The 17,087-nt window shown below is 35.3% G+C and overlaps 5 protein-coding genes across 7 annotated transcripts in view; 2 read left to right on the plus strand and 3 right to left on the minus strand.

Moving 5' to 3' along the window:
- Positions 1-7,619: 7,619 nt before the first annotated feature.
- On the minus strand, positions 7,620-9,701 carry LOC105690751. The gene is made up of 3 exons (XM_012408826.3): positions 9,494-9,701; positions 8,453-8,577; positions 7,620-8,021 (listed from the first exon to the last, which is right to left on the minus strand). Exons 1-3 carry the CDS (start codon positions 9,494-9,496, stop codon positions 7,820-7,822), a joined length of 330 nt encoding a protein of 109 aa, XP_012264249.1. The 5' UTR covers positions 9,497-9,701; the 3' UTR covers positions 7,620-7,819.
- A 1,508-nt stretch (positions 9,702-11,209) lies between these two features.
- Positions 11,210-12,576, minus strand: LOC105690748 (transmembrane protein 267). Its single transcript, XM_012408823.3, has 2 exons — positions 12,023-12,576; positions 11,210-11,581 (listed from the first exon to the last, which is right to left on the minus strand). The coding sequence occupies exons 1-2, from the start codon at positions 12,302-12,304 to the stop codon at positions 11,252-11,254; spliced, it is 612 nt and encodes a 203-aa protein (XP_012264246.2). The 5' UTR covers positions 12,305-12,576; the 3' UTR covers positions 11,210-11,251.
- Positions 12,577-12,607: 31 nt separating this feature from the next.
- Positions 12,608-13,522, plus strand: LOC105690752 (c-Myc-binding protein). The gene is made up of 3 exons (XM_012408827.3): positions 12,608-12,777; positions 12,942-13,063; positions 13,178-13,522. Exons 1-3 carry the CDS (start codon positions 12,760-12,762, stop codon positions 13,320-13,322), a joined length of 285 nt encoding a protein of 94 aa, XP_012264250.1. The 5' UTR covers positions 12,608-12,759; the 3' UTR covers positions 13,323-13,522.
- Positions 13,523-13,814: 292 nt separating this feature from the next.
- On the minus strand, positions 13,815-15,537 carry LOC105690750 (prefoldin subunit 3). Its single transcript, XM_012408825.3, has 2 exons — positions 15,380-15,537; positions 13,815-14,841 (listed from the first exon to the last, which is right to left on the minus strand). The coding sequence occupies exons 1-2, from the start codon at positions 15,461-15,463 to the stop codon at positions 14,350-14,352; spliced, it is 576 nt and encodes a 191-aa protein (XP_012264248.2). The 5' UTR covers positions 15,464-15,537; the 3' UTR covers positions 13,815-14,349.
- Positions 15,538-15,665: 128 nt separating this feature from the next.
- The window catches only part of LOC105690732 (proto-oncogene tyrosine-protein kinase ROS), a 29,140-nt gene continuing 27,718 nt past the window's right edge, over positions 15,666-17,087 (plus strand). For 2 of the 3 annotated variants that reach the window (XM_048656872.1, XM_048656871.1), the window contains exons 1-2: positions 15,666-15,914; positions 15,991-16,083. The gene's annotated coding sequence lies outside the window, so the exon portion shown is untranslated. Of the gene's footprint in view, positions 16,084-17,087 lie in introns of all 3 variants that reach the window. The other variant, XM_048656873.1, reaches the window with a different exon arrangement.

The raw sequence follows: 17,087 nt of genomic DNA on the forward strand, positions 1-17,087 counted from the left end.
ATGTATAGTACCTAAATACCATAACTTAAATATATAATATATATACTACGTATGAATAATAATGAGAATAATTTAAAATAGAAAATAATTAACTAGGTTATTAATTAATTACGATAAATAAATAGACAATACCTTGTATCATATAATAATAATAACGATAATGAGTGTGCGTTAATCTTATTACTTAAATATCTATACATGTAAAATAGACCCGAAGACTGACCGGTGCTCGTGCCAACCGACCAAAGATGCCCATTTTTATCGATTAATCATCATCATCATCATCATCATTATCATTATTGTTATTGTTATAGTTATTATCATTGATAAATGTATCCACAACTAACCAGCTATGTTTCGAATGTCGACGAAATGTGAAACGAAAGAATAAAAAACCACTGAAAACTGAAAACTAAAAGAGACGAGAAATATAAAATTATCTGAACGATAAATACAATAATTATAATAACAATAACAATAACAATAATAATAATAACGAAATTTAGTTGACGTTATTTCAGATACGACGCGAGTATGAAGATATCCAAAAACCGATATGATAAATTAAAAATAATGTACAGTGCAATTCTGTTGAAAATGGTCGCGATAAACGCATGAGTCGAAATATTTGAATTTCTCGTTCTACGAGCGAGCCCGAGCTTTGCTGGAGACCGGGGTAGCCAGCAGCGTGAGCGGTTTGTTGTGAGGTGTCACCTTGAGGTCTGTAGATCATAACAAGACCTCTACGCCTGTGGCTACGCCGGACTCCAGCACAGCTCGGGCTCGCTCGTAAAACGAGACATAGGAATATTTCGACTCGTGCGTTTATCGCGAGCATTTTCAACAGAATCGCACTGTATACGTATAGATTATTGCCCATGAAAATGATGATGATAATAATAATAATGATAATGATGACAATGCGAAGGTGTATAAACAGCGTATAATCCCGAACCCACCCCTACTTGATTTGCTTCCCCCTGCTCCCCGCCCCTTCCGAATATACGATAAACTTGTCGATAAAATTATAATATATTGAATGTAAATATCAATCAATCTATAAATTAATATCGTCAAATAGACATACACATACTTATACACATATATATATAAACATTATTTTAATATAATTATTATACATATACGTAGTAGTTATTATATAACGTAAACGTATACGTATAGAGATACCGAAATTAACGATCGATATCAAATGATTACAATAATTAATAACGCGATAATAAAAGAATTCAACATGTATACATATGTAGTATTAATTATAACAGCGAGAAACCTGTTGATAAAATATAACGAATATGACGCACACGATAAATAATTATAACCATAATAATAGTAATAATAATAATAACAACATGTAATAGTTACTCATCCACTGTCAATTTACTTGATTTTCACTAATTTTTTCTCCTTTTTTTCTCTCTATTATCATCGTCTTTTTTCCACGATATTTTATAAGTTGAGAAGAATTTAAGTGAACGTATTTGAAAATTATTATTACTATTATTATCATTAGCATCATCATTAATATTTTCATGATTACTTTATGAATTACGTGTAGACACGCAAACACTGTACAGGTGATTATTTATATCGATTTAATATAATGAATTTAAAACGTAAAAAAAAATTAAATAAATAATGAACAAAAAAGGCAAAGAAAAAGTAAAAAAATTAAAACCAATGAAATAAAATTAATAAAGATTGAATAAATAAAGAAAAACGAGTGTGAAATTCATATAATACTATAGTAAAAAGTTTTACGATGTAATATGGTATTATTACATACATTATATTGAAATATATATAATTATGTAAGATTATACGAAATGGAAATACACATATATATATATACATACATACCTACTCGTAAGTTCTGTATATATTGTAAAAGTATAATAATCGTAATGCGTTGAAATATTATACACACAAAGAAATTTGAAAATGAATGAAGTGAAAAATGATGAAAGATGGAGAAAAAAAAAAAAAACATCCATAACGAAAATATACCATATTTTCCTCTGAATGAATTCGTTTCTGTGATTAACAATAATTATTATTATTATCTTTCTATCGTACGCTATAAAGAAATCGACCGGAATATCGTATCGTATATGGTGAAGTGATTCAATATGAATTTTGATTCGAAACACCCTGCAGAGTACACAACGCACGCACCGTCGAATCGAACCAAAGTCCTTAGAAGTTTCGATAGTCCTTGAGATTAAGGGTTTAAATTTTATTTGGGTTACCCCGTCGCGACCAACACTTCATAGGTATACATCTGTATAGGTATTTACTTATTATTTTAACACTATAGTACCCAACGGTGGGGGGTACTTACACTTTATTTCCTACGGCATTGTAACGCTGCCCCTGCTGCTGCTGGTGTTTTATAATGCCACTTTTGTTAACCATAAAGCCAAACCAAAACCCATAGGGAAAATGATCTATAAGTACCTGCTGCACCTAAGGTATACCTACTACCTGTACACCGCTTAAGTATACGTCGCAGGGGAATCCCCTTCATATTACAAAAGAAATGTCACGAACGTTACATACCTATATCGAATACACAGCTTCTCTTTTTTATTCTTCAAAGTAATTTTTCGGATTATTTCCACGTTTTGTAATCACATAATATCCAACCATACGCCTCTAGGAGAGTAAATTACACGAGTTACTAATTCTTGCGAATTTGAAAACGATCGAGGCCGTTTAAGAAAATGCGTATTGAAGGGTTGTTCGCTTTTTTCCTTTTCTTTTCGATTTCTACCAGTTTTTTTTTTTTCTCTCTCCATGATTATATTATACTCACAATGCGGCAGTATATTCGTTTTTTTTTTTTTCATTGCGATTTAAACAACGAGCTAATTATTCCTTAACGAATACCGTGTACGTTAGGGGTAGTTATACAACAAATGACACGTGAATCGAGGACTGCGAATAATCATCGTAGATTTTTTACACCCCGCGGATAATGGAAAGTTATATATACACGGGTATAATAGGAGGGTACATACGCGGGTATGGATTAATACATATGTACCTGAATGGACGAGGTTCGTCGTATGGATATACATAGAATTTAGGGTCGTAGATACGCGTGTGTCTCAGCGGGTGCCACGTGACCGTATAACAATCGTCGCGAGCCGTCGTACAGTTTCTTAATGAGAGAGACGCTGAGAAAAGAGAACATGAAATCGAAAAAAGCATGTACCCCCATACATGTGCGTTCGCATTAAAGTCAAAATTGTCAACGACCTATAAAATTTCAAAGGACAAACATGTTATTCTCATGTTATTTCCGCGAGAAACTTCGGTGGCAATGCGGGCTATCTTAGAGTTGATGTCGAAAGCTCAGATTTTCAGGGAATTTCTTTAAATTCGTTTGGAAGCGTTTAAACCCCTGGAAGCATAGAAATCCGAAAACAACCCTGTTAAAGACCACCCTTACAGTACATAAGTCCCGTGATCCGGCACACGCTGCAGCGTGGACCACGTCCGTCAAAAAAACTAATACATAAGCCAAAAGTCTTCTGGGCGTAAATATGTAACAACGTAGGTACGTAGCTACGTTACAATTAAACGTATACATATGTACCCGATACATATATGCAATTTACCGGAGTCATTCGTTAATGGCAGCCTAACGTTTGATGCGCTTGTTAAATTCTTCGGGCATTCATGGGCATGTACATAACTAAATTGGTACATACCAAACTTTTATCCCGACTCCATATAATGTACGGACTTTCGGACACATGCAACCCACGTATACAGATGCGATCATATGTGAAATTGTGCGATCAGTCGTCGAGTAAAATAATAACGCAATGAAAGACTCGTTGTTTGCTGGCTGCAACGCGCCGTTCACGCGCGTTATTATATGTTGTATAGATGTATGTGCCTACATATGTGGGCAGGCAGGGAGGAAAGTAAATAAAAAATAATTAGTTCCTTTGTACGAACATACATGGTCTGCACGGTCGAAATCTGAGAATATGAAAAAAAAAAAAAAAAATGGAGAGAAAAAACGATCCAAAAGTCGTTGATTGGGACTCAAAAATCGGGTGTTCGAGTTTGTCGATTTTTGGGAGATCGCGAGAGTCGCGTCTCCGATGTATTTTCTATTAATTTCTTTTCGCAAGCAAACACGTATATGAATAATACTATACATTAATACCACGTGTACGATGTACACCGGTACGTAGACAGGGAAATCGATGAACAGGTTATCGAAAATCTGGCGATTCCGTTCGGTTAATCCCATAAAATATATCTGTAAGCACTGCACAAACAAACGTAGTATGGGGACCGACGTGCATATGTACAATGCATATGGTGAAAATATGGAAATCAGTATTATATATACGTGTACGCAAACAAGATAAATGTTCGTACACATATGTATTTATATACCTACATCGAATCCCGACGATATCATCATCGTAGATCGAATAAAGTGCCTGCAATCGATGCTAATAAATATTTTCCATATATACAGAATAAATTATCATCCATATATATATAAACCCAGATTACATATACCTTCACGACGTGTTACATAATCTCTTCGTACATGTAAGATATACGAAAGAGAAATTCGAAATTTCCAAATCTTTTACATATAGCTGCAGGAGCTACATTAATGTGTAGGTATATATACATGAAAATTCGACTTTTGCTCCATTAAATTTCTCATAAGTTGCAGCGGGCGAGTAGGCATGTGAGTTGCAGGGTCGCTCGTAAAAATATGAAACCCTGAAAGGTTTTGAACCTTCGTATAATGTTATATATACATATCGTACATACGGTCTACCTGTAACGTGGCCCACAAAGCGACCAAAGAAACGTACATAATGAGAGAACGCAGCAGACGCGGGTGCAGATGAAAAAAAATTTCATCGTAAACTAAATTACGACAAAAGATTTTGGCGTCGCCTATTCAATTTTTATCACTTTTTTCATGCCTCTAGTAAATAAATATATGTACAATAGGAAAATAGGTACATATGCGTTCGTCGAGGCGTCATGATAATTTTTATAGTGCGGGGAATGATATGTGTAATTATTTTTCTGATCCAGATTTCGTTTGTGTAAATACAATATCCTTGATACTCCTGTAACAGGATGATCCATGCATTCATATATGGCGTGTCGCATACGAGTCCCATAAAATAAAGCAAACACTCGTCACGGTCGCCTGCCGTGTGGCAACACTTGTAATGTATGTACAGTATAATATGCACATATAAACGTAGGTACGTACATACAAATCCATGTTATACATATGCGCAAATTATTTTATGTACACCAGGGAGGGGATGAGCATGGTCGTATATGTATCTCTATATGGGTATAAAACGTGCAAAATACGCATATATATGTACGTATATTATATACATATTTACCTATGTGAAATGACCGGGTTTTCCGCAGCTTATATTACGGGGGATCGCGTGGGGCTCAACTACGGATTTCGGTATGTAAATTCAATCGTATAGAAAAAACACATAGCAGATAATGCGATTAACGTATTTCATATTTGGTCAGATTAGAACCCACCGACGTTGATTATCGTCTATATACCTCTGCACACACGCAGTTTTCCTTTCCTCCCTTTTCCTGTTTTTGGTTTTTCTTTTCCTCCCTTTCCCAAGGTGTGCGTTGTAATGAGGTGTACACGATTTTACCTATGTACAGGTATCTGCTAATTTTCCAAGGAAAAAAAATCATCGCATAACGCTGAACATATATGAGAAATAAAAAGGGTAATCAAATAGCAGATAAAATATTTTCAAAAAAATGTAAATGTACCGAATCCTGACGAAATCGTACGAACGTTGACGGGGATGCTGCTGTTGGAGCATCGTTGCTACTCCTAGTGGAAATCCGTGAAGCGGTATCCAAGGCAACGGCACGTCACCAACGCCCACAACCCTCCGGCTGTCTTGTCCGATGTGTTTGCTCAACGATTTCATACCAATTACAGCCTACCCCCAGCCACCACCGCACTACCCCTCCGCCACATCCTGCCCCCACCATCCTTATACCTTCCCACCTCACCAACTCTGTAGTCCCTCCCCAAAAGTCGTGTATACCTGTATATTCCACTATAAAATTCGTATACATACCTATGTCTCACATTAGGTACAAGTGTAATAACATATGTACATTTCGTATCTATATATGTCACACCTGTATCTAAAGTATGTAGACATGTGTATTTTTGCAGATTATTTAGTGCACCTGCTGCATGGAAACAGATTTTACCTGGGCAAATTTTGTTACGTGCAATTGCAAATGTAATTTTATTTTTTTATGCTTCAATATCATCTTGTCAAGAATTTTATTTTCTTATCTTTTTATTCATTTGATTTTATTTGATTTTGTTTGTAGAGCTTGTGGTATCGAGCTTGCACGGTTTTTTTTTCATTCCATAAAAATGGCGACCTGGAGAGAGAACTTCAGGTTTGCATGTATATATGAGAAGACTTGTAGGTCGCTCGAGTTTTCCTGTATATACGGCAGTTTTTACAAAAATTCTGCACATTAAGCTATACGTGCAGTTTTTTCGAAAGTAATTGTCTTATCAAGTCAAAGAAGATCAAACGGAAGCTCATACCTGCATCACGATCGTAATTGTTTCGTATAGATTGCTGTATTAATTTGGTCTCCTGAAAACAGAGGCAAGATTTATGGAATAAATAATAGGCAATCAATAACAGTGATAATTATAAATAGACACATAGAGACATTAATAAAATGAGCCACCCGTTATTACGTGGAGTGGCCAGCTCCTGTGAGACAATGGAAAGCTCGTCACAGCTGACGCATGAGAAGGGCCTCTTACCAGACCCCCAATGGATTCAGATTTCATTCACCATTGGTCCTTTCGTTTTCTGTTATTTTTTTTTCTCCTTATTTTCTCTTTCGTTTTTTCTCTTTCCACGAGCTCATAAGTACCTACCCAAGTGTGTTTTTTCAGACCTTCGTAGCAGCCTTGAGCGCGCATGGGGATGTTAAAAAAGAAGAGAGAAGGGGCCTTTAGTTAAGCAAAGTGAACGACCACTTACAGCTAATCGATTGCGTTAAAATATTATATCATCTTCTTTCATCCACCAGCAACCGCAGCAGCCACTCATCTCATCGCCTATACTCTTCTGCTTCTTTCTTTCGATTCTTACAATATTATGAACGAGATGCACGGAAATAAGGGTAGAAGAAATGGAAAAAAGGGTACCATACCTGATTTTATGCATTTTCATTTACGTAATTCAATTTGCCACACAAAAACGTAACCCGTACTCTCTGTTGTGGGCAACAATCTTCTACTATTCCAGGCGAAATACTAGAGAAACCAAATTGGAACTCAAACTTTGCGGGTCGTTTGTTATAAACAAAAGACGATATTCCACCCCACGTTTGGCCGGTACAACAATTTTTTACCGACTGACAAACTTTTTAATCAGTCGGTAAGTTGCCGGATGTTCTACGATAATACCTAATAGTAATATTATCGTTAAAAATGGTAATAATCGTTACCTCACGGACAACAAAAAAAATTAGCGATAAGAACGAGAGAAAAAAAACCAGAGATGAAAATTAAAAACTAAATTTCATTTATTCATCAAGCTGCTCTCCGTTTATTTTCATCGTCACTGGATTTTGTACTTTGGTAATTTACTTTCGTTTTTTATTTATTTTTTTTTAATTAATTTACCTGTTTTTTTTGTCAATTTTATTATCTTTAATTCTGTTTAAGCATCTTTTCGTACGTGGATTTGAGAGATGAGAGGTATCAAAATTTGGATCTTCCCTCGTCTTGGTGTGTGTAATCTTTACCGTTAACAATATCAAATTCGTCAGTGGCAAAGTGATGATGATTCGTACCACTATACATTGAAAATCCTCTCCTGGAAAGTTCCTCGCCAGGAACTATTGTGGGATTTGTATAGCAAAAATCTGCCATCATTTCTTTTTGTCGAGCAAGTTGATTTGACCTATGATTAAACATAAAGATCAATAAATAAATAGACTCATAACGTACGCGAGAATATAACAAGGGTTCAACAAATGAAATGATGAATTATTTTAATACAGAATCATAATCGAATTAATTCATCCGAGAATTATAACTATACGACACTTTTTTTTGTACATTATACAGAACATGTTATAAGGTATTTTTATTAGCTACTAAATTAAATCAACAATCGCAGTCAAGACGCGTAATAAAGATAGCCGTTATCAGATGTATTTCGTCGCTCTATAAGGTATACACAATAATATACTTTTACGGTGTACTGATTCATTACAGAAAAAATAAACTTATTGCTCATTGCTGTTTGTATCTCGCAAAAGCGCGCAATTTTTTATTTATTTTTTCCCTGCCAATTTTATTCAGATATTCACGTAAATGATATAAACTTACTTGTCGGATATCAGCCTGTTTAATCGGACGAAAATAATGGTGACGAAAATGAAAAGGACGATTAAAGCCGCTGCCACGATCCCGCAGGATACGTAAAAATAGAATGTAAGGTCTTCGAGAGTCTCCTGAAATCCGAAAATAAATCGTTAATTACTATAGAAATTTTTTCACCCTAACAGACAGACTTTCACAAAAAGTAGTTTTCTTATAAAAACTATGAGTACTTTGGGGTTTGATTGGTACCAAAAAATATGAAGTGATACAACACATTTTTTTATTTCTGATCGGTTTGGTATCGCTGTTCGGACAGATATTTATATATGTGCGGGTTCAACGGGATATTGGGACACGTAAGAGCTGAATTTTAATTGTTGGCACCTCAAAAAACGTGTGAGTTTTTCTTTTTCTTGTTTTTGTGAGATACAAAGGAATATGCAGTATATGTATGCACGCACGACTGACTAACTAATACTTCCGGAAACATTTCTCAATTCTATAACGTTTGAGTTTGCTGCTGCAGAGATCCGATTCCTCTGTCTCAAGTAAGTCAAGGATTTACACGGTCCTTAGGACTCGATGGAAAATTAAAAAAAATGTATAAGATTTTAATTTTTTTAATTTTAGCCATCGACTGTGATCAGTTTAAAAAATATAGTATGATTTGTCGTAAAAATAGGAGAAAAAATCGAGTGAAAAAGGATTAAAATAAAATCAACCTTCCAAGGCGACGACTATCAGAAAAAATAAGCAATAAAAAACATTACGAAATACGGATTTGAGACGAAATCGTTAACAGAGAAAGAAGAAAAAATTCTTTTTCGTGTGACGTGAGTTATAGTAATTGATTGATAATTAATAGTTGAAATCGTGAGTCATAATAAATTGAATCATACCTTCTGGTACAGTACAGATAACGGCAGCAATTATAATTTTTTAGCCTTGTAAAAATGTTACCAAGACGCATAATTTATTTACAGATATATATTATGAATTATAGAATTCCAATTACGAGAAAAAAAAAATTAGTGTATTCCTACTTACCATAACAATTTGAAAAAATTTAAGCCGCCAACACTATCCACTTTTTTAAACAGTAGTGTAAAGGCACTATGGGTATAATGTATAATGTATAAAAAATGAGAGAAAATATATATTTATGGAGAACGTTCGTCACTGTACATGTAATTAGGCAGTTGTATCAGCTGGTTATCATCGTTCACTTTATAACAGAGATATTCTAAAGGTGAGCACTTCATCGTTTCCGCGGAGCTGCACGGTGGTATTTCCCCCTCCTAAAGGAATACGGTGCCTTGTCTTATCATTAATAATAATTGTCTATGATAAGAAAAAATAAAATAAAATATTACAGTAAAAATATTGATAAAAAGAAAGAATGGGGAAACATTTTTTTTTTTTCAATTTTTATACTATCACCACACAAAATTTTTAATTGTTTAGTTTAATTGTAAGTTGTCACCAAGAATAAATTCAAGTGCAGAAGATGAGAAGTGTTCTATGAGAATTTAATCAGAAAATCACCTCAACGACAATTTACAGGGATTGGGATTAGGTGATATCTGAGACATAGAAGATCTGCCAGCTAAGCAAGTATGAATTCTGAGGTGTAAGCAACTGCAAAGACTGGATGAATATCTAACTGATAATCCCCACCATGTAACATAACGAACGTAGCGCATTGAGACTCTGCGAAAAAACGAATGAATAAAATTTTCAATTACAATCGTAATATTTGAATAGTATAAGTGATGGTGGGGGACTGTACATATGTTCTCACCTGACTTTCAGACATTGTGTATACGATCCAGGGAACAGAAAGCAATTATAGATGCTGGCTCTGAGGTTTGAGAGTAAAAAAACCAGTTCAATATCACTTTACTGGTAATAGTTTCGTATTTCTGCTGAACGTTGGCATGTCACTTTTTCAAACTCGTTGCTAGTCAGGTACGCACAAAAATCACCAGAGAGAATGGGCTTAATTTCATGGAATACTAAAGTTTTGATGTATCAAGTCTTGTTCAGCTCATTTTACGAAGTATATACGTTGAGCCTCCTAATATTAATATACTTACAGCTACAACATAGGGTGTTTACAGGCTCTCAGTTTAAACGAGATTGTTATGCCTATCATAAATTTGTTTGATCAAACGAACACCACAATTGATGAGTACAGCACATGACTCAACAGAAAAAGAGAGAGAGAGAGAGGGTTGGGCTTCTGTAAACTATAAACAGGTGTTTTGACTCCTGTTTAAATAACTTGAGTTGCAGGGGTCTCGAAACATCATGTCGATTATAAACAGTTCAGTGCAATTCAAGTTGAGCCCACTACAGTATGCGATTGCAATAAATGTATGATACACTTTTCCAATGACAAGGAAGATACCTTGTCATTGTGATCATCATTTGAATCGATCAGCACACATTAATGGGTGGAACTAATCATTCTGATTATTCTTATTATTATGATTTTTATCACTTCTAACATTTGAATTGTTAGAGGTTTTTCTAACACCGTATCAAATACATACATTGGTGTTTGTCACCCTGAAAATGGTCTAGTATTACAGATGTGAGGACATGTGTACATGCGAAATGGCAGGTCATGTTTACCTTTGAAACTACGTAACGAATTCTGAGTAGAAGGTGGCGTACAAGGAAGTTGTTCAGATATGTACCGGATACTCATTAATTATTTTTTCATATATAACGAACAATTTCAAGTAATTAGTCGTAAAGCAAATGATACCTCAGACTATTTATTTCAAACTATGCTTTATTCTACACCGCATGTATTGAGAGCAACTGATAATTGTCTTTGATAATTCCATCAGGCATTAACCAATAAATTAAATAAGGCAGTCCCATGGCTATGCAAATGTATAAATAATATGGTATCGGAGGAGTGGAGCCAAAAGGACAAAACCACATACCTCTTCGAGTTGCATCGCGGATATGGTGACTGAAAACACCAGTTATAAATACTAAAATGTAATACCCTCCAGAAGAGCAATGTAATATTCTGGAACTTATCTCAAAAATGACCAAAACAACAAGGGGAATCGTCGAACAGTGTAGAACCGGCCTCTGATTACCCAAATGGCTTGCATCCTGGAATTAAAAAAGTATTGCAGTTTAATATGGAGATCAAAATTTGAGATTAATTCACCTTAATATTATACAAATGGGCCACACTGTAGATGATAGGATATGACAATTGAATCTACTGTTCTTTTGTTTCAAATCTGCAGTGGACTCTGTCGAATTATGTATCTTGAAAAATTGGGTGATATAATCTAGCCAAATATTATTTGCAGTAACATTTGATCTTGATTCACACATCTCATCGATGAGACTGCGTGTTTGGTTCAGATTAAAATTTGTATTTGCTCCGAGAAGAATCCAAAACGAGGGACAATGGCCAATGTAAATACGGCAAGCTGAACATTACATCAATCAATCTGATCATATCTAATTCCTTAACTGATCTCATATTTGCAACCCCATAATTTCATCGAATAGTGTGTATGGTCACAAGTGGTAAATACGTACCTGTAGTTTCCAGCTTTTGGCCAGTAAGAAGTGGTCTAAGTCGATGAGGGAAGATATTACAAAACATAGTGTAATTCCCAAGAGATTTCGTGTAACTGAATTTTTAGATAATGTTATAACCAGAGTCCAACTTAGCCCGCCAACTAAAGCGTGTGTTACATTATCAGAGATGGCACGAAGTGTTGAGTTTTTTAAATTGTACAAGAGGCTGTCACCAGTGAACGATGTCACTCCGATTATTATGGTCAAGAAAAAACTGGTCACTTCGGTTCCTAGTCTCATTTCAATGAGTCTGTCGAACGCTCTCTTCAGAATCTTTCATCCCCAGCTGTTGTCGGTGCAACAACAAGTCGTTTTCAGCATTTTTATGTACTATTGTACTGATTTCTTAGCTGTCAAATCATCATACAGAATTAACCTTACACATGACCCAATATTTTGATTAAGTTACTGTGACTTATTGGCTGACGTAAGGGTTGCGTTGCATTTTCCAGCCATCCAAAATGCTTGTATTTTTCCCTCCCACAATCGTTGTCAACGTGAATCGCAACATCGCGTATCGATAAGTTGATAAACGATAACGCATGACCGTACACACGTACGTACAGTAGAACCAAAAGACCGCAGGAAGCTCCATTGAACAATATATTTCACCGTAGGCTAAGATATTTGTTAATTAGTTCCTAAATTTTTTACTTTATAAATAACTTAATAAGAGAAAACGCCTGTTACACAAGATGTCTAACTTCAACAAGGTAAGGAAGCAAATTGGGACTGAAGATAGGTTTTCAGACGTCGAAGGTCGCTTTTATAACCTATGAGCCTTTAACATAGTCCTTCAACGATGTCAGTTCTAAGTAGTCATTCATTTACCCCAATATATAATTTATCTTCTCAAACTTCAACTTCTATCTTTCAGCCAATCGATGCTAAACGTGAAATGTTTAGAAAATATCTCGAACGGGCAGGTGTAATGGAAGCCTTGACTAAAGTGCTGGTTTCACTGTATGAAGAAACTGAGAAGCCTGAAGATGCCCTCGAGTATCCTTTACATAGGATAATCAAATGTCAAAGATGTGCTTTTGACTTTTGTTGGTCTACAGATGGACATTCCATTTGATGATTTGCATCTATATTTCCTCAATGCTTCCAAAGATATGTTCGCAAGAATCTTGGAGAGATAACTGACGCAGGGTCAGAGTTGGACAAGCTCAGAAAGGAACTAGAAGAATCCAAGCAGACTATTGCCAATCTCAAAGAACGTTTGGTAAAATATGAGCCTGATGAAATTGTGGAGTAATTGTTTGCTTCGACGATGGAAAAAATACCAATACTATCTAATGCTAGTCCTTACATGTTTCATACTAGACCCAAACAAAAACTACCGATAAATGACAAATTTATCCTACTATGTGCCTTAAAAGTTGAAATATACTTGTCGTTAGGTTTAAACTTTCAATTGGTATTTAGACGTAGTTCTAATTGCTGGAGTAGTTAGAAGAAAAAAAGTCAACAGGCATTCCAGAGTAAAGAATCTTTGTTCTCGTATTATGAATTATTAGTTATAAATGTGAAAATGGTTTATCAAAAAACCATAAAAAAAAAATTTTTTTCAATCTCGAGACTGTTTTTTTGGATGGTAAATATCTTATTGTTTATGAATTATTAACAATGAGCTACTGCTTTAGCTTTGGGAAGTTGGCAAATACTATTAAAGATTGTACCTTATAGCATAAAAAAGTATTATAGTATCAACACAGATTTGATATTAATATAACATAAAATAAATACGTTTTTTTATACAACAAATGTCCTTTTATTTAGATATAGTACAGTTCTTCGGTCTTCTGGTAGTGAAATAAGCGGTTTCGGCGAGATGAGCGTTGAAAAGTATTCGAGGGTTTTTTTAATATATTCAAAACTCGAAACCCAAGATTAACGAGAGACGGTGAACAACAAAGTTTCAAATCGACAATGACAAGTGCAGATAGCAGTGTGATCGACAAATTATATTTACCGTAGGCTTGTGTTTGTTGTTTTTAGTATACAAACAATGAATGGAACTCTAGCAATGATTCTACATGAAATTTGTTGACGTGTGGATCTTTACGTATGATGAATTCATTAAAGCAATATTCAGCATGCAGCGTAAAACTGCTAGCGACAAAATAATGATTGGTTAAAAATATGAGCTAAACTTGTTCTGAATTTTTAGGAAAGTGTCATTAACTTTCCTTGTGCACACTTGGAGACAGCATAATCTCTTACTATGTTCTTACCAATCTGGATCAATCTTGAAGAGCATTATTGTTTTGCAGGAGTTGAATTCACGCAGATTTCATTGCCTGCCTACGCTTAACATCCCAATTATACACTCTGGCCATATTAACTTCGGTGGTGGTAAATTGGTCGCGTAAGAAGTCGAGGTCGTGCTCAAGGTAGCTGAGATTCCTCTTTGCTGCCTCAATGTTTTTGACTAGTAGCTCTTGGGCATCATCCAAGGTGTATTCTAGCATCACATTAGCCCCGAGCCAAAGGCAGACTTTGTTTGTCGGGGGAACAGTTGCCCTGGCAAAGACTTGCTCCGAGAGCAAAAACTGGGTTTCTAAATCTTGACTGTTGTTCTTTTCTGCCTGAAGCTTCTCTATCATCTCTAGAGACCTTTCCAACTCGGGTATCTGAGTTCTCAACCTCCGGCGTTTATTTGATAAATTATATTCCATGAATTTGTATTTACTGTGCTGCTCATCCAGTTTTTTTAATACTTTGTCCACGGATCCCTCATTGTCAGGTTTTGCCATGAATGCATCCACATCTTCCTGTAGTCAGGATAAAATTCTTTGATGTTATCTCGAGGCTAATAGTTCATATTCAATTAGTCAGGGAGATGTAAGCGTTAACCTTTGAATTGGTTCGAGTCATCTCGTTATTTTTACACTGATTAATGGCAAAATTGAGACCAGAAATAACTTAGAAAACTCCAAATGTTGTCACAAACAAGATTTGCATGCATGTGTTGAGAGTTTCTTTCATGGTTGTGTACATGAAATCAAACCATATAAGGCAACGGATGAATCGACTGACATGAATGAAAGACCATTGACAAAAATCAGTTCAAAGAAAAAAGATTTTTACAGGGAATAGTTTTCAGTGGTATATTGTATGAAAGAATTTCGAAAAAATCATCCGAATTTTCTAAAAAGATTAAAAGTCAATCAAAGCGGCAAGAAGATAAAAAGCTCTATAAAACTAAGCGTGTCCAGAGTACTTTTACAGTGACAATACACTCCGTAAAAGAATAGTATCAGCGCAATTTAGTGAACGAAATAAAAACTGGTTATTTGAAAGTAATTTTACCACAAAATCTGCCTCCGGTATTCCAGCGTAAGATTTTTTCTCGTTTCCGAGTTTGGTCTCCAAATTTTTGTCACCCTCCTCCATGTTGATTTTTGTAATTTGTTCAATCACCGAGGAAGGTTCGCGTGCTCCAAATGCATTCACGGAAATACACGAGGCGTGAAGTTAAAATCGGAAATGTGCTGCGGTTTCCACTTGTTTCACTTGTTTACCGCCAGGGAGTTTCGTTCGCGGGTGACTTCGAGTTTGAGTTTGAGTATCAAAATGGCTGCGTGTTGGAGCCGCCTGCACGGATCGTATATTCGCTCTCATTCAGCTACAAGACGGTGATTCCTGCCAAAATGTTGCTGAACGATCAACAAAAGGAACCTAAAAGGTGTTTCGGTAAGTGATTTCACCTCTTTGACTTTGAATATTGTGAATTTCTTGGCATTGGGGCTTGTGTCCGTGTGGCGCGTCGACGTAGTGCCAGCTAATGGGCAGCCGCATAAAAATCAATCATATACGGATTGTAACGGAATTTTCTGAATCGCAGGTAAGCAGAATCTCATGTACAATACGTCAACGAGTATTATGACGCATTTTAAGAATGAACCATTGTTTTATTTAAGTGATATCAGCAGTATGCGATCGTGCTCACACACACAGCACACAGTCATGGAAAAAAACCGTTGCATATTGAGGTCGCTAGGAAGGGATGATCGGTAAGTGTAGGAAACTGACATTTCTTTCTTTCCATCGCGCTGCGTTGAGCACGAATTTGAAAAATCGCAAGTACCAGAAGCGATCGTTATTGTTGCAATGTAAATTTATTAATTCGTCACGTATGGAACCTGATGGAACAATCGGTAGGATTTGTTCTACCAAAATTAGATTTTTCCACCAGAATTTTGCCCTCCGGTTCATTGACCATTTTCTGTATATTCCTCGAGAACGTCTTACATCGACAAGTGCAATGACCTGGGATATCTGCGGACCTTGGTCCTTGGAACGAAGATTTATTTTATTTACTAATTACCTCTTAATTATCGACAACATGAATATGTCGAAATTAAACACACGAAAGATTCCAATTCTTAAAATAACCAGTTGACGACTTCTCCGAGGTACAAACATCTATGGTAAAAATGATTTTGCTTGGCTACCAAATACCAATCGCCATTTTGTCTACATACGACTGTATACCATCAGACCTGCGATAGGTTATTTAAATTGAATCGTTTAACTGAAACGAACGCGAGTAATTTTCACATTATCACGACATTTCATTATTATTCTTTCTCTCAACATACGTCTCACATCTACAATTTATTTTCCGCGTAAAATTCTCTGAAATTTTACGTACAATATTCTGTGTGGTCGCACATGCACACATTTTTCAATTCTTTTACTTTATTTTATTTATTCTTTCGTTCCCTCATATTTTCTTATCGTTTACATATACGCACATAAACTATATAGACAACGTTTCGTTTTAATATATGATAATGTTATTATATAGGTATATACGTATCATATATTGCCATATTGGATACGGCGGGTTAACTGTAAACACATTTATGACACTACGTTATACTTTAATAGTTTTATTCCTTGAGATAAATTATATTATACACATATATAAATAGAGAACGTCAATATTATACCGATATCGTACATATATTTATAGGTATATTTCATAAGTACACGTAAATATGTATTTCTAATC

This window comes from Athalia rosae, chromosome 6 (assembly GCF_917208135.1).
Source record: "Athalia rosae chromosome 6, iyAthRosa1.1, whole genome shotgun sequence".
Taxonomy (NCBI): Eukaryota; Metazoa; Arthropoda; class Insecta; order Hymenoptera; family Athaliidae; genus Athalia; species Athalia rosae.